The sequence below is a fragment of the Myodes glareolus genome, chromosome 14, assembly GCF_982192425.1.
Source record: "Myodes glareolus chromosome 14, mMyoGla1.1, whole genome shotgun sequence".
NCBI lineage: Eukaryota > Metazoa > Chordata > Mammalia > Rodentia > Cricetidae > Myodes > Myodes glareolus.
Window position 1 is genome coordinate 13,256,972 of NC_142039.1, and position 12,793 is coordinate 13,269,764.

Genomic DNA, 12,793 nt, shown 5'->3' on the forward strand with positions numbered 1-12,793 from the left:
TAGACATTTCTTTAATGTACTTATTTTGTCCTTTGGCCATGTGGGTTATTTATCATCTTTGATTTTGGCATGTACCTTGAGTGTGTTTAGGCCTCTGATTATTTGGCCAAAATCCTCGAAGCAGAGGTGCTTCGTTGTAGAGCATCTGAAACGCTGCTGTGATTTACCCGCCAATCTTTCATAATGGCGCTCCTAATTTTAGTGGTGTGCAAAAGTGACAGCTGACCCTAACTTTGAAGTAGTTTGCACCCCACCCCATTTTTAAAACTTCATCCTTATGAAGCAAAATCGATGCTTTAATCTGTGTTTACACATTGTGCTGGATTTCTAACATTTATATTTTTTCTTTTCTAAATTGACCGTTTAATATCAACTATATTTCCATTGTTATTCTGTTTTTCTTTCTGATTTGGGAGAAGTTTATTTATATGGCACTATAAAATTTATGCTCTGTGGATAATGTGACTCCTAGCTTTTATTAACATCTAATTGCGATTGTTGTTACTTCATTCTGTGTTTTTATCCTTTCTGTTGCTGTGTCCCTCATCTTTACCGTCTCTTTGTCACTAAAGTGTGTCTCTCTAGTTTTAAATGACTTCATTGGAGTCTACTTAAACTGATCTATTAGTGCTTGTTTTAGAATGCAACATAAGACATGGTATTTTTAGTGTTTTCATAAATGCTTCCTTCTTTGAAAATTATTTTCTAATTTAAATCCAGTTATTGTTTAAAAATCTAGAAGCCTCACTTAGACTGCCTTGTAAATGCCTGAATTATGTTATTTTAAATAATGTTTTCCTTTTTTCTTCTTTGCTTTTCTTTCTTTCTTATTCAGCTGGCTAAACCTTCCAACACCTTTAGTCATGGGGTGTACTTGTCAATCCCCCTGAAACTCAGTACTTAGTTCCAGGATAGTAATTTCACTTCCTTTCTTTCTCCCCACTTTTAATTGGTTATCGTTGGCTTGGAATTTAAGGCTGTGTAAATGCTTGACAAGCGCTCTTGCCACTTTTTCTTTTAAAACTTAAAAAAAAAACCTTTTCTAAAGCTTTGTAGATGTTATTTAGTATTTTCTGACTTTTATAGCTCTGAGAGAGCTGGACTATCCTGACAAGAAAACCTACAGGATGCCTGTTGTGCAAGCCTGAGGACCAGAGTTCGGGTCTCCAGACCTCACGTGCATGCCAGATGGGCACGTGGCTGGCTGCCTCGATTTCCAGTTCTCAGAAGGAACAGACAGGGAATTCCCAGGGCAAGCTGACTGGACAGTCTAGCTGTACTGGTGAGCTTTGGTCTCAATTGAGAAACCCTTCTTTAATGAATAAGGAGTCGAGTTCTTGAGGAAGGTTCCGGATGTCAACTTCAGGCCTTCACTTGCATGCACACACACGCAGGTCCCCACTCACATAGAAACACACCCACCACACAGACATATGCGCAAACAAAATCCAAACCCACAAGCCAGATGTGCTATCACATCTGTAATCCGGCACTTGGGAGGGGAGACAGGAGGATCCTGTTAATGGCCAGCCTGGGCTACAAGAGACTGGTTCAAACACCAAAGGAACAACAAAACGAAGCAAGCCGGCCAACAAACAAACCAAAACCCCAAATCCTTCACAATGATATGCCTACTCGGTAGTCTTTTCTTTAGATTAATGCTGTCTCCTTAGGCATCAGGGTTAACTAATATTAAAGTAGAGACAATAAAAACCCTTGCAATTCTGTGTGTGACTGTTTCAGGCGTTCCCGTGTGTGCTTGAGCTGTGTGGTGCAGTGTGGTGCAGTGTGGTGCAGTGTGGTGCAGTGTGGTGCAGTGTGGTGCAGTGTGGTGCAGTGTGGTGCAGTGTGGTGCGGCTCGTTTTCTGCTTCCTGCTTCTGCCATTGGTTTCTGCCCCATGTAGGTCCCTAGACTTCTCCTTCCCACGTCTGCTTTCTTTGCCCTTCGCCGTGCCTCCAGGGATGGGTCTCATACGTGCTCTCAGTGCTACTGAATTATTAATCCATAGCATCAACTCTCATTTTAGTCTCCTCTAAATTAGTAAATGGATTACATTTTTGTGCTTTATTACTTTTTGCTTTGGGCTGTATCATAACCACAACTTTTGTCACAGAAAGCTTGTCTTAAAAGATTATTTATGTGTGTGTGTGCTCATTTGTGTTTGTGTTTGCATATGTGTGCGCGAGTGTGTGTGGGATACAGAGGTTGGTGTGTGGTGTCTCCCTCGGTCACTCCCCAGGGTCTCTGGCTGAAGCTGGAGTTCACTGACTCAGCTAGGCTGGCGGCCCAGTGAGCTTTCCCGCCCCTGCTTCCTCATTCTCCCATTTCAGGCACACACAGCCGTACCCAGCCCAGTGTGTGCTGAAGACCAGGCTCTCACAATGTTTTACAGGCTGAGCTCCTCCGCATAGCCCTTACTTTTGTGTGAACTTGGATTTATCGAGCATGTGAAACACCGGCTTTCTAAATGTTCCTTCTGTTTCTCACAGGAAATAGTTCTCAAAAGTCTGACTTTCCCAGCAGTTTAAAAGCATCTGCCTGTCCCTACAATGTAGTCTTAGGATTTTGTGGTATTTTTTTAATGGTTTGCTTTTAGTTTAGATGTCCCCAAAGGAGGAAGCCTTTCCCTTCATTCTGTCACCAGGCCAGAGGCATTAGGACCTCTTCCTCTTAATCAAGATGCCTTTTCTTACAGCATATGCCAATGCAAGGTTGAGCCACAAAGCTTTCCCATAGATTTCTAAATTTTAAAAGTGTGAATTTGAAAAATACAATGAAATAATTTGCTAATTATGAGCCTGTAATTTCTAGAGCCCAACACTGCATTTTACAGTCATGTTTTGGCTCTAAGGCCTGTCACATGCATGTATTCCTATGTGATCCCAGATGCCTGTTGCTGCCCGGAATGGTGCATGATAAATATTACTTAAATTCTGATTGGACTCAACTCACTCAGTTCTGTGTGTACCTGACAGCACCTTCACATGCCAGGTATGAGAATTGGTGGTTTTCCTCTCTAGTTCTTTCCCTGACTTTATTGTTGTATAATGTAATATATAATAACATCACTATAACATTAATATAGATAATACATATAATATGTTATAATTGTGGTATCTCTCAAGAGGATATAGAAAGAGAGCAAGGAGTGACCCTTTGCTTTGGTTAGCCCCCAAACAGCCCTTTTCCTGCTGCAGGAAGCAGGTCCCTTCTTGCGTGGGAGAAGTGACCCAACTTTCTGGTTTGGGCAGGAAGGCAAGGCCGACTGTGGGTGGGAAATGAATCTCAGCCTCTCTAACATTTTTCTCTGGACTCGCTCTGTTTCACAAGTGAAATTTACGCCTCCTGCCGGCACCTCCTGCGTGTGCCTCATCCCCACAGCTCATGAATAGAGTAGCATGTCTTCTCCCAGAAGAAAATGTATCTCCAAAGCAGCCGAGAGTTGCCACCCATCATTGGGGTTGTCATTTTGGGTAGACTTGTGCGTCTTCTTGAAAATGGAAACAGTTTGGGAGAGGAGAAAAAAAATAATTGCGTACTGTCTACTCTCTATTGCTGTATCCTGAAAATTGCAATAATGTTTGCTTTGACATTTTATTGTATATGTTCAAACTGGCATCATAACTGCAGGCTGTAGAACACTCAAGACAAGCGTGAAGTAGAAGACGGAGGCAGGAGCCTGCCACTAAGCAGCTCCCTGCCCTACCTCACAGACAGATGAAGGCTGCTCAATTTCACGTCCAAGAACAGCAGAGCTTCCTCACCTCTGCCTCTTTGCTCCTTTGCTATGAGAAGTAAACATACTAAGATGCTCTGGTATTTAAAATTCAGCGGGCTTTAAAGTTTCCTGAAGTCTGGCTTCTGAAATCCTTTAAAAGGAGGCTTGGAGTCTTGCATTCTGCCTCCTTGTCTTCCTGTTCTCTACCTCAATTTTACCTTTCTCCCATAAGGACCTCTTGCTTATTCCAGTTTGGATGTGGCTTTCACTGTGCCCTCGAGTCAGACATCTTCCATGTCTGTCCTTAGACCTCTGTGTCTCTATCTAAGCTGTCCTGTTTTGCAAAAGGTTCTGATCATGTGTCCCGGGAAGCTGGTCCAGACAGGCTTTAGAGCTTGGGCTGCCCTCCCTCCTGGCTTCTCTCTCTGGGTTAGTTCACCCATGGAAGGAGTGCTAGGGGAGCTCGAGGGAAGAATGTTCTGTTGTTTTCTCCTTTGTCAGGTGGGTGGATGTAGAACGAGAGTTCATGAAGAAATGGGATCTCTGTGACCATCTGTCCATAGAGGCTGTTGGAGCCAAAAATACCAATTTTTATGGAACTTCATTATAATCATCCCTTGGTGTTCAAGGGAAATGGGTTCCTAGAAACCAGTGAAGATCATAATCCAGATGCTCGAGTTGCTTATACAAAAGTGTAATGTTTGTGCACAATGTGTGCCCGGCTTCTGCATAGCTAAACCACCCCACCATATCTCGAGAGTGTGCCATGCAGTTGCAGTTGTTACACTGAGTTGCCTAGAGATAATGACAAGAAAAAGCCCTGTGCACATTGAATATAGGTGCATCTCCTGCTCACCCCTGCGTGGTGTGTGTGTGTGTGTGTGTATGTGTGTGTGTGCAGGTACACCTGACACATTATACACGTGGAAGGCAGAAGACAGCCTTGAGCGTAGGTCTTCACTTTTCACCTTATTTGAGAGTGTCGTCCTTGCTGTTTTTCAACTATACATGTGAGGCTGGCCTGTAAGCTGCTGGGGATTCTGTCTCTAGCTCTCATCTCCCCAAGGAGTGCCGGGATCGCAGATGCTTATGCTATGAATCTGGATTTTGTGGGAGCTCTAGAGACTTAGACTCAGGTGCTTACTCAATGTAGCAAGTGCTTTTACTCATCCCCAAGTGAGCCCCATTCTCAGCCCTCCCACAAATAGTTTCTATTTGTGGTTGGTGGGACTCATAGGAACCCACAGATAGGCGGGCGGGGCCGACTGCACTGATTGAGTGTGCTGCTTTCAACACGGGCACTGCGATGCTTTCCCATGATTTGAAAACGGTTTGTCATCAGACAGTTCCGTTCACATGAATGGCAGAGCCACGGCTATTAAACGTCCCTGCTATTAATTCAAACTGACTTTGTGTTCTGTGGTTGTGTTCCTTAGTTCACTGGCCCGTTAATAGTCACTTCCTTGAACTAACAGGGATTGGGATGAGTCATGAATGAGCTTTGAATGGATAGGATGATGAGGGAAGTACAGACATGCTGAAAGACTATTGGCTGACAGCAGGAGTAATGGACAGAGGCCTGGGCACTCACAAAGAACTTGAGGAGAAGAAGGAAATGTGCAATGATTGTGTTTTGCTGATCTTTAGGTACTGTGGCCATAGGTGCCTCATTTGTGGTACTTAGGTACCTCATTTGAAGCAGAAAGAGAAACCCCTTCCAGAGTCCCTGAGTTTTGGGGGATAAATGGCAAAGAAGGACTCTTCCTCCTGATGTCTTGTTTTATGGTCTCGTCTGTCCTTATGATGGTGAGTTAGCCTTCTGTTGTTGGCAAAATAGCTGAGAAAAACAACATAAAAGAGAAAAGACTTTTCAGCTCACGATTTGAAGGGTTCCGTACATGGTCAGCTTGACTCTGTTCTAGGCCTGACATAGAAGCATGGTGGAGCTCAGGTGAGGCTCAGCTGCTCAGCTCATGGCAGCCACAAAGAACAGAGTCACAGAGGAAAATCTTGGGAAAACATGGATGTTTCAAAGGTTTGCCCCTTAGTGATCTGTTTCCTCCAGCTGGGTCCACCTTCTACCCATCCATTTTATGATGACTTAATCCCCCCATGATCCAGTCATGTCTCAAAAGTCCATGAGCTGACAATCAGGTCCTAGATGTAGAAGCCTTTGGGGATGGTTTAGATTCATACAATCAGGATGGCTGTTCTGAAGTGTGCTAATTGGTACACTCTTAGGATGTTGGCCTGCAAAGACACATAAGTCTGTCTTTGCTGTACTTTTACATTTCTTAAAAAAAAAATGTTTTTCACCAAGCACTGTGAATGATTTATACAGGCTCCAGATAATCTGTCAGTAATTCTTGGGAACATTCATATCTATAATTATTTCTGAAGATAATTTTGTAGGGCACAACCTCTTCTTTTGTAGTGGTTGTAAGGTAATTGTGTTATCTTACCTTGCTAGTTAGTTGTTATTGTAAAGTACACCATAATTCTTTAACATATAATTTTAAGCTATAAAACTCCATGAAATTGAAGTCAGATCATTAATTTTGAAGATGATTGAAGTTTCTCACTGGTTTCTGGAGCTTTAGTTGGGGCACAGGTGACACCTTCCCATGATAGCTGTTGGAAGATGTGATATTTTGTATATTCCTTTTTGAGACTATATCTATTTTGAGATCATACAGTTTTTGGAATACAATACAAAATTACTAAACTTGCTATTATGGTGTCTTTTTTAAATGTATGTTTGTATGTGTGTGTGCACATAGATGTGTGTAGGCATGCAGCATGAATGTGCACATGGAGGCCAGAAATTAACATCAGACATCTTCCTCAACTGCTTTCTACCTTAGCTTTTGAGATAGGGTGTTTCATTGAACCAGGAGCTCACTGATTTGACACGTCTGAATGTCCAGAAGCCAGAGATAGCCTCCCATTTCCAACTAAGCACTGTGATTAAACACATAAGCTGCTGTGCCTGGCTATTGTGCATAGTTGCCAGAGACTCAGATCCCCAAGTCGTGCAACAAGGACTTTACTGACAAAGCAGTCTCTGCTACCCTGATAATGCCTTTTGTGCTTTTTTTATGTTGAGAGAACACAATGTGTTCCTACATATAAGTATAGTCTTACTATTTGCACATCAATCTTATGGACATATATTTGTGTTTTTGACTTAAGAATTCACTCAGTACTCATGATTCTTTGGGGGATGCTGGGGATGCCAAAGTGCTGCACTGCTCATGTTTGAGGAATGCTCTTCGTGCTGCAGACAGTGGTACTGCGTAGTCTTTACCAGGTCCACCTCTCTCATCTCCGTGTCTCTTCTCTTATCTACAACAGCAGCATGCTGAAATTTGTCCCGTTGCCTCATCTTCATAATGGACTTAAATCTTTATCACTCAACGATGCAAGACAGAGATGCGATGAGAGTTACATGGCAAGATATGGGTGGCAAGAAAACCAGGTTTCTAGTTTGCATGTGAATATAATAGCTTCATAGTTGCTGGAGAGGATGAATCAAGCCCTGGTAGTTGAAACTTGTATCTAGGAGACTGGGGAGATGGTCCTGTGGGTAAAACATTGCCACGTGAGTAAGAGGACTAAGGATTGCATCCCCAGAAGCTATGTCAACTCCAAAGGTGGCAGCTGCCTATAATCCATTATTCAGGGGGCAGAAACAGAGGATCCTGGGGGCAGGCAGGGTAGCCAGACTAGTTGGAACCTGAAGTCAGCGAGTTCCAGATTCAACTAGAGACCATATCTCTATAAACAAAGTGAAGAATGAAGGAGAAAGATATTAAAGTCTACTTTAAACCTTTACACACATGCACACACATGTATAAACACACAAAACACACTTGCACCCACACACTCAAGAAATCACCTCATCTTTATAATAATTTCTTACGGGAAATTCTCTCTCTCTCTCTCTCTCATGGAATTCATACATAAGAAAATTCTTTACAATTTTTAGTATGTCACTTTGCCCTTTCCGTTTCTTTCATTTAATTACAGTCTCAAATTGATGTCCTCATATATATTATATATGTGTACGTGTGTGTGTATACAAACTGCTAAGTCTGTTTAGTGCTGTTATGTATCAAATTTCAGGGCTGACCACCCTGTATTGGATAACTAATTAGGGTGCTTATCCCTGGGAGAGATTAATTGTACCTCTCGGCAGTCATTAGTTGCTTGTAGTTTTGTCTTGGAGTGGGAGCTCATGAAATTTTCTCCTTTTGAGTTTGCATGTTTGCTGTTGTCATTGTTCAGTGTTGTAGGATATTATTTTAAGATGTGTCTTATTTGTTTATGCCGTGGAACATTTGTCAAATGATGCAAAGATGTGTTGTATTCTTTTATGCTGCATTTGTTTAATTCTGTGAAGCTGTGTTACTTAGCCCATCAAAAATACCAGATTGGTCTAATAAAGAGGTGAATGACCAATAGCAAGGCAGGAGAAAGGTGGGGATGCCAGGCAGAGAGAATAAATAGGAGAAATCTGGGAGAAGATAGAGAAGCAAGAGAAGGAGGAGGACACCAGGGGCCTGCCACCCAGCCACCCAGCTACCCAGCTTCATAGTAAGCTACAGAGTAAGAAGTAAAGAAATGATATACAAAAATAGAAAAAGTTAAAAGCCCAGAGGCAAAAGATAGACAGGATAATTAGTCAAGAAAAGCTGGCTAGAAACAAGCCAAGCTAAGACAGAGCATCCATAAGAAATAATAAGTCTCCATGTGTATTTATTTGGGAGTTGGGTGGTGACCCCTCCCCCTCAAAGAGCCAAAAAGTAAAAGAGTAAAAACAATCAACTACAATTAAGGTCTTGTTTTGGTAGTCATGTTATTGAACTGTCATGAGTGGAACTTCCCTGACATTCCTAGGAGGCATGATCTCACAGCTGATTTCTCTCTCCTCTGGTCCTTACAATCTTTCTATGACATCTTCAGAAATGTCCCCGATCCATAGGTGCAAAAGTGGTGTTGCAGTTGATTTGTTGGGAACTGTGCCCCACCCCCATGATCAGTTGATCTCTGCATTACCACTTCTTTTGGTTTAATGTAAAGGTCTCTGTTTGCTGTAAAGAGAAGCTTCTGTGCTGTGGGGTGAGAGCCACACTTTTCTGTGAGTCACGAGAAGTTTCCCCTCTGAGACCCATGACCTTACTAACAGTGGCTAGCCTTGGCATGTTGGTCCTTGCTGTGGTCCATAGGCATCGCAGCTGGATGGGGCCATCGGTTTCTTCCTGCCCTTGGCATCTTGCACAGCACCTTCTTGTACTATGGAAACTGAATGGAAGGAAGGAGGCTTTCAGGTTAGATCCAGCTCAGATCTTTAAATTTGATTTTGAAGTGTTCAGTGTCTTCAGCAAGAGGGGCTTACCTTCAACCATGAAGAGGCAACCAAAGGACACAGCAATAGCGTACTTTGCTTCAGGAGTCTTTGTGAACCCTCACCAACAACTCAACAGAGATTTCTCATGCTTAAATCTAGGTGCTTGGTTAGATAGTCTATGGCTCTTGAGGGAGTATTGTCAGCTCAAGTGGCATAAATTCATTTAAGGTATATAATACTCATTTGTATTATATAACTTTAGGTAAATATAAAATAATACAATTCCTTGGGACTTTATAAAACAACTTTGATTTTCCTTGTACCTCCTTTCTCTGTCTCTTTCTATATTGACTTGATCCCTTCCTCCTCAACTAAAGCTTTCCTCCATAGTTTTCCCATCTCCTCTTAAAAACAAAACTTAAAGACTAGTGATCAATTGGTGTGTTAGCCTTACTTGCTTCTGTTGAGTTTTGAACTCTCTGAGAAGCCACATATCACTAGAAACTTTTGGTTGAAATGTAACTTTAGATAAATAGTGATGAAGAATGTGTCTTCAGAGAAAAATGTCTGTGTTACTCTGGTTTAGGCTGACTGCAGGTAGAATACTATTCCTAACCAAAATGACATATTTTAAAGTAAAAAGAATTCACATAAACTTTTTGATTTTAAAGTATATCATTACTGTATGCTCACTGCTCATACACATTTTAACCTTAGGCTACTTTCTTATGAAAAGTTAAACCCTGAAAACAATCTTGATTTTATAATATTTTTATATTGTATAAGACTTTCTCCATTTCTTAAATATTTTGCTAATTTTTATTTTATGTGCATTGGTGTTTTACCTGCAAGTGTGTCTATGCAAGGGTGTCAGATCTCCTGGAACTAGAGTTACAGATAATTGAAAAGTGCGATGTGGGTGCTGGGAATTGAACCTGAATTCTCTGGAAGAGCAGCCAATGCTCTTAACCACTGGCGGACATCTCTCCAGCCCTGAAAATAAGTACTTTTTGAAGACCACCCCAATGTGATATGAACATACACTGTTTATAAATAATTATTGGTGGCAATAAGACATTGCATCACATTAAAATTCTCATGTGCCCTTTACTAAATCAGAATACAGATGCTGGTCAGGGATCATCTGAAATGTGGAATTTTCAGGCAAGAATTATTTATTTTTTATAAACATGTTTTATTGGGTATGACAGAGTCCTTCACGTGAAGTTAATTAAATGAATTAACACCTTTGGAAGTGAGATTTCCAGAGGCTGGAGAGAGGACAGTCTTTTTTAACAACGAACGGTAGCACATTTGGATCACTTCACGCAATGATATAAATGTCTATCGGTTTCCTGCTTTTGTACCAGAATAGCAAGGACTTGGTCATTTATAAAAAATAGACACCTCAATTAAGACTGAGAGGGAGAAGGAGACAGACGTGCCTCCTGGGGTGGTCTGCCCTGGGCAGCGAGGAGAAAACATGGTGGTCAGGCATTATTGTGGTGAGTAATTACATGGTGAAGTACAGGAGGAAGAGAGAGGGAGAGACAGACAGACAGAGACAGAATGGTTCATGTTCCGTGGAGACATGCAGATCTAAAGAGGTGAAACCAGTGAGGAGTGGGCTGAGATAGGTTGTCCTGCTTGCCACATGGAGCCATAGTGATGTTTGCTTGCAGTCTGGGAAGCTGCCAAGGGCCATGCCTGGGTCCATGGCCCTGTGGCAGTCATGGTCTGTATTGATGTCCGTGGCTTCTGTTACCTTCAAAGACTGAGAGGATAGGGCTGCAGAGAATTGCCCCCACTCCTCACTGGCTGCAACACTAGGGAGAATTGGTCCTGCCCCTCGCTGGCTGCAACACTCTGGAGACTGGGTCCTACATCTTTCCTGGGCAGCATAATGGAGCTGACTTTGCCCACAGGTAAGCTGGCACTGAGGGCAGGAGAGTGGGAGAGCTGGACCTACCTCCTCGTTTGCCATGTGGCAGCACGGGTGAGGGAAAGATGCCCTGCCTTGCTTGTCCTTTGCCGCCTCTGGCAAATGGGCGATCTGACCCTAACCTTCATCTGCCATAAGGTGATGTGGGTGAGCAAGAGATACCCTTCCCTCATGTCCCCCAAACTCTTACCCCCTCCCCTGCCACCCTTTATCACATGTGACAGGTGGGAGAGCTGGCCCTGAGGTCCTGAGAGCAGGAAAGCTGTCCCTGCCCCTCACTTCCTACAGCACTCAGGAGTGTGTTCCCTGAACCTCTCCAGGGCAACACAGTAGAACTGGCCCTGGTGATATAGGTGCGGTATAGAGTGAGCAGACCAGGAATGTATAAGAACAGGGGAACCAGGCCCACCCCTTGCTTAGGATGAACTAGCTGGGGCAATGCTGGAGAGTTCACCCTGGTGGTGAGAAAAGGGAGAGCTGGCAGGCTGACCATCCCTGCAACCACCCAGGCCTAGAACCAGGGCTGAGCTGGCCTCTCTAAATCCACCCCATCTGCTGCAGCACGTGAAGGGCCGGCGAGTCCTGTCAATCCAAAGTTGCAGTATATCCGTGACACAGAGAAACGGCAGGATATCTAAGAGGAGTCCTAGTGGGGGCTGGGCATAAATAGAGGCTTTGAACCAGACCAGTGAATGACTCTTGCAGGGAGCACTTGCAAGTAAAGATGTATGGACCAAAGGGTTTTCTGTGTGACTCGCTGTCACACTACAGCTCCCACGGTGAGAGTTTTCTTTTTCTGTTCTCTTCAATTTTATTTTATTTTATTCTGCAGGGGAGATTGCAAGGGCAGAGGGTAGATACGAAAGGAAGGAGAGAGATGAATGGGATTGAGATGCATGATGTGAAAGCCACAAAGAATAAATAAAAAGTTTTGCAAAAGACTTAAAAACGCTCAAAGACTTTCAGAATTTCAAAAATAACCTCATTGTAAGTTGTGCAACTACAATTCCAGGTCCCAAAGTGCGTCACCCATCCCCCAGCCAATGTTTGCTTATTAAAGAAACACAAAGTAAGGAGCGGGGGGGGGGGGGGGAACCAGCGTTTAGCATCTCCCATTAACTACTAACCTAGCTTAATTGTTGTCTGATACATTTCCATTTTAAGTAAATAAGGAAATTAGACGCCTTTTTTTAAAAAGAGAGTGAACAGACATCTCAAGAGGCTGGGATGTCCAAGGACTTCCTGCTGCGTTATCCATGGTGGAGAGTAGAGGGGAACCATGGGTGTGAAGCAGAAGGATGAGTGGAGGGCAGGGATGGGGGGGGGGCGGGGGAGGATGAGCAGTGTGTGTGTGTGTGTGTGTGTGTGTGTGTGTGTGTGTGTGTGTATGTGTAATGAGCAGGGGAGGAATGAGCGGTGGGGCAGGGGGAGGGCTACTTTTGTCACTCCCCTTCTCACTATGACTTACCTACTCCCTTGACACCAACAGTGACCTGTCCACTAGGACTCTGACCCAACTGGGTCATTTGGCCTCATCTCCCAACACCTTTGCATTGAGGATTTTGAGGATTGTGTTTCCAAAACATGAATTTTGGGGAAACATCCAAACCAAAGCAGTGATTTGCGTCTTTTACTTCATATTATATATAAAAATATTTCAAGTTGAGAAACGGTTCAGTAAGTAAAGCGTTCTGTTGTGTGGGAGGGCCTCAGTTCAGATACCCAGAACCCACACAGACATGGATGCTTGGTCATCCAGCCCTCCTGTGGTGAGACAGGAAG

The 12,793-nt window shown here is 43.2% G+C and overlaps 1 protein-coding gene across 2 annotated transcripts in view; it reads left to right on the forward strand.

Moving 5' to 3' along the window:
- The window catches only part of St8sia6 (ST8 alpha-N-acetyl-neuraminide alpha-2,8-sialyltransferase 6), a 139,143-nt gene that overhangs the window by 6,070 nt on the left and 120,280 nt on the right, over positions 1-12,793 (forward strand). The window contains exon 3 of one of the 2 annotated variants that reach the window (XM_087896348.1): positions 2,888-2,992. The exons of the other annotated variant lie outside the window; for it this stretch is intronic. Within the exon in view, the coding sequence (XP_087752474.1) occupies positions 2,888-2,992 (105 nt within the window). The remainder of the gene's footprint in view (positions 1-2,887; positions 2,993-12,793) is intronic. 2 annotated transcript variants of the gene reach the window in all.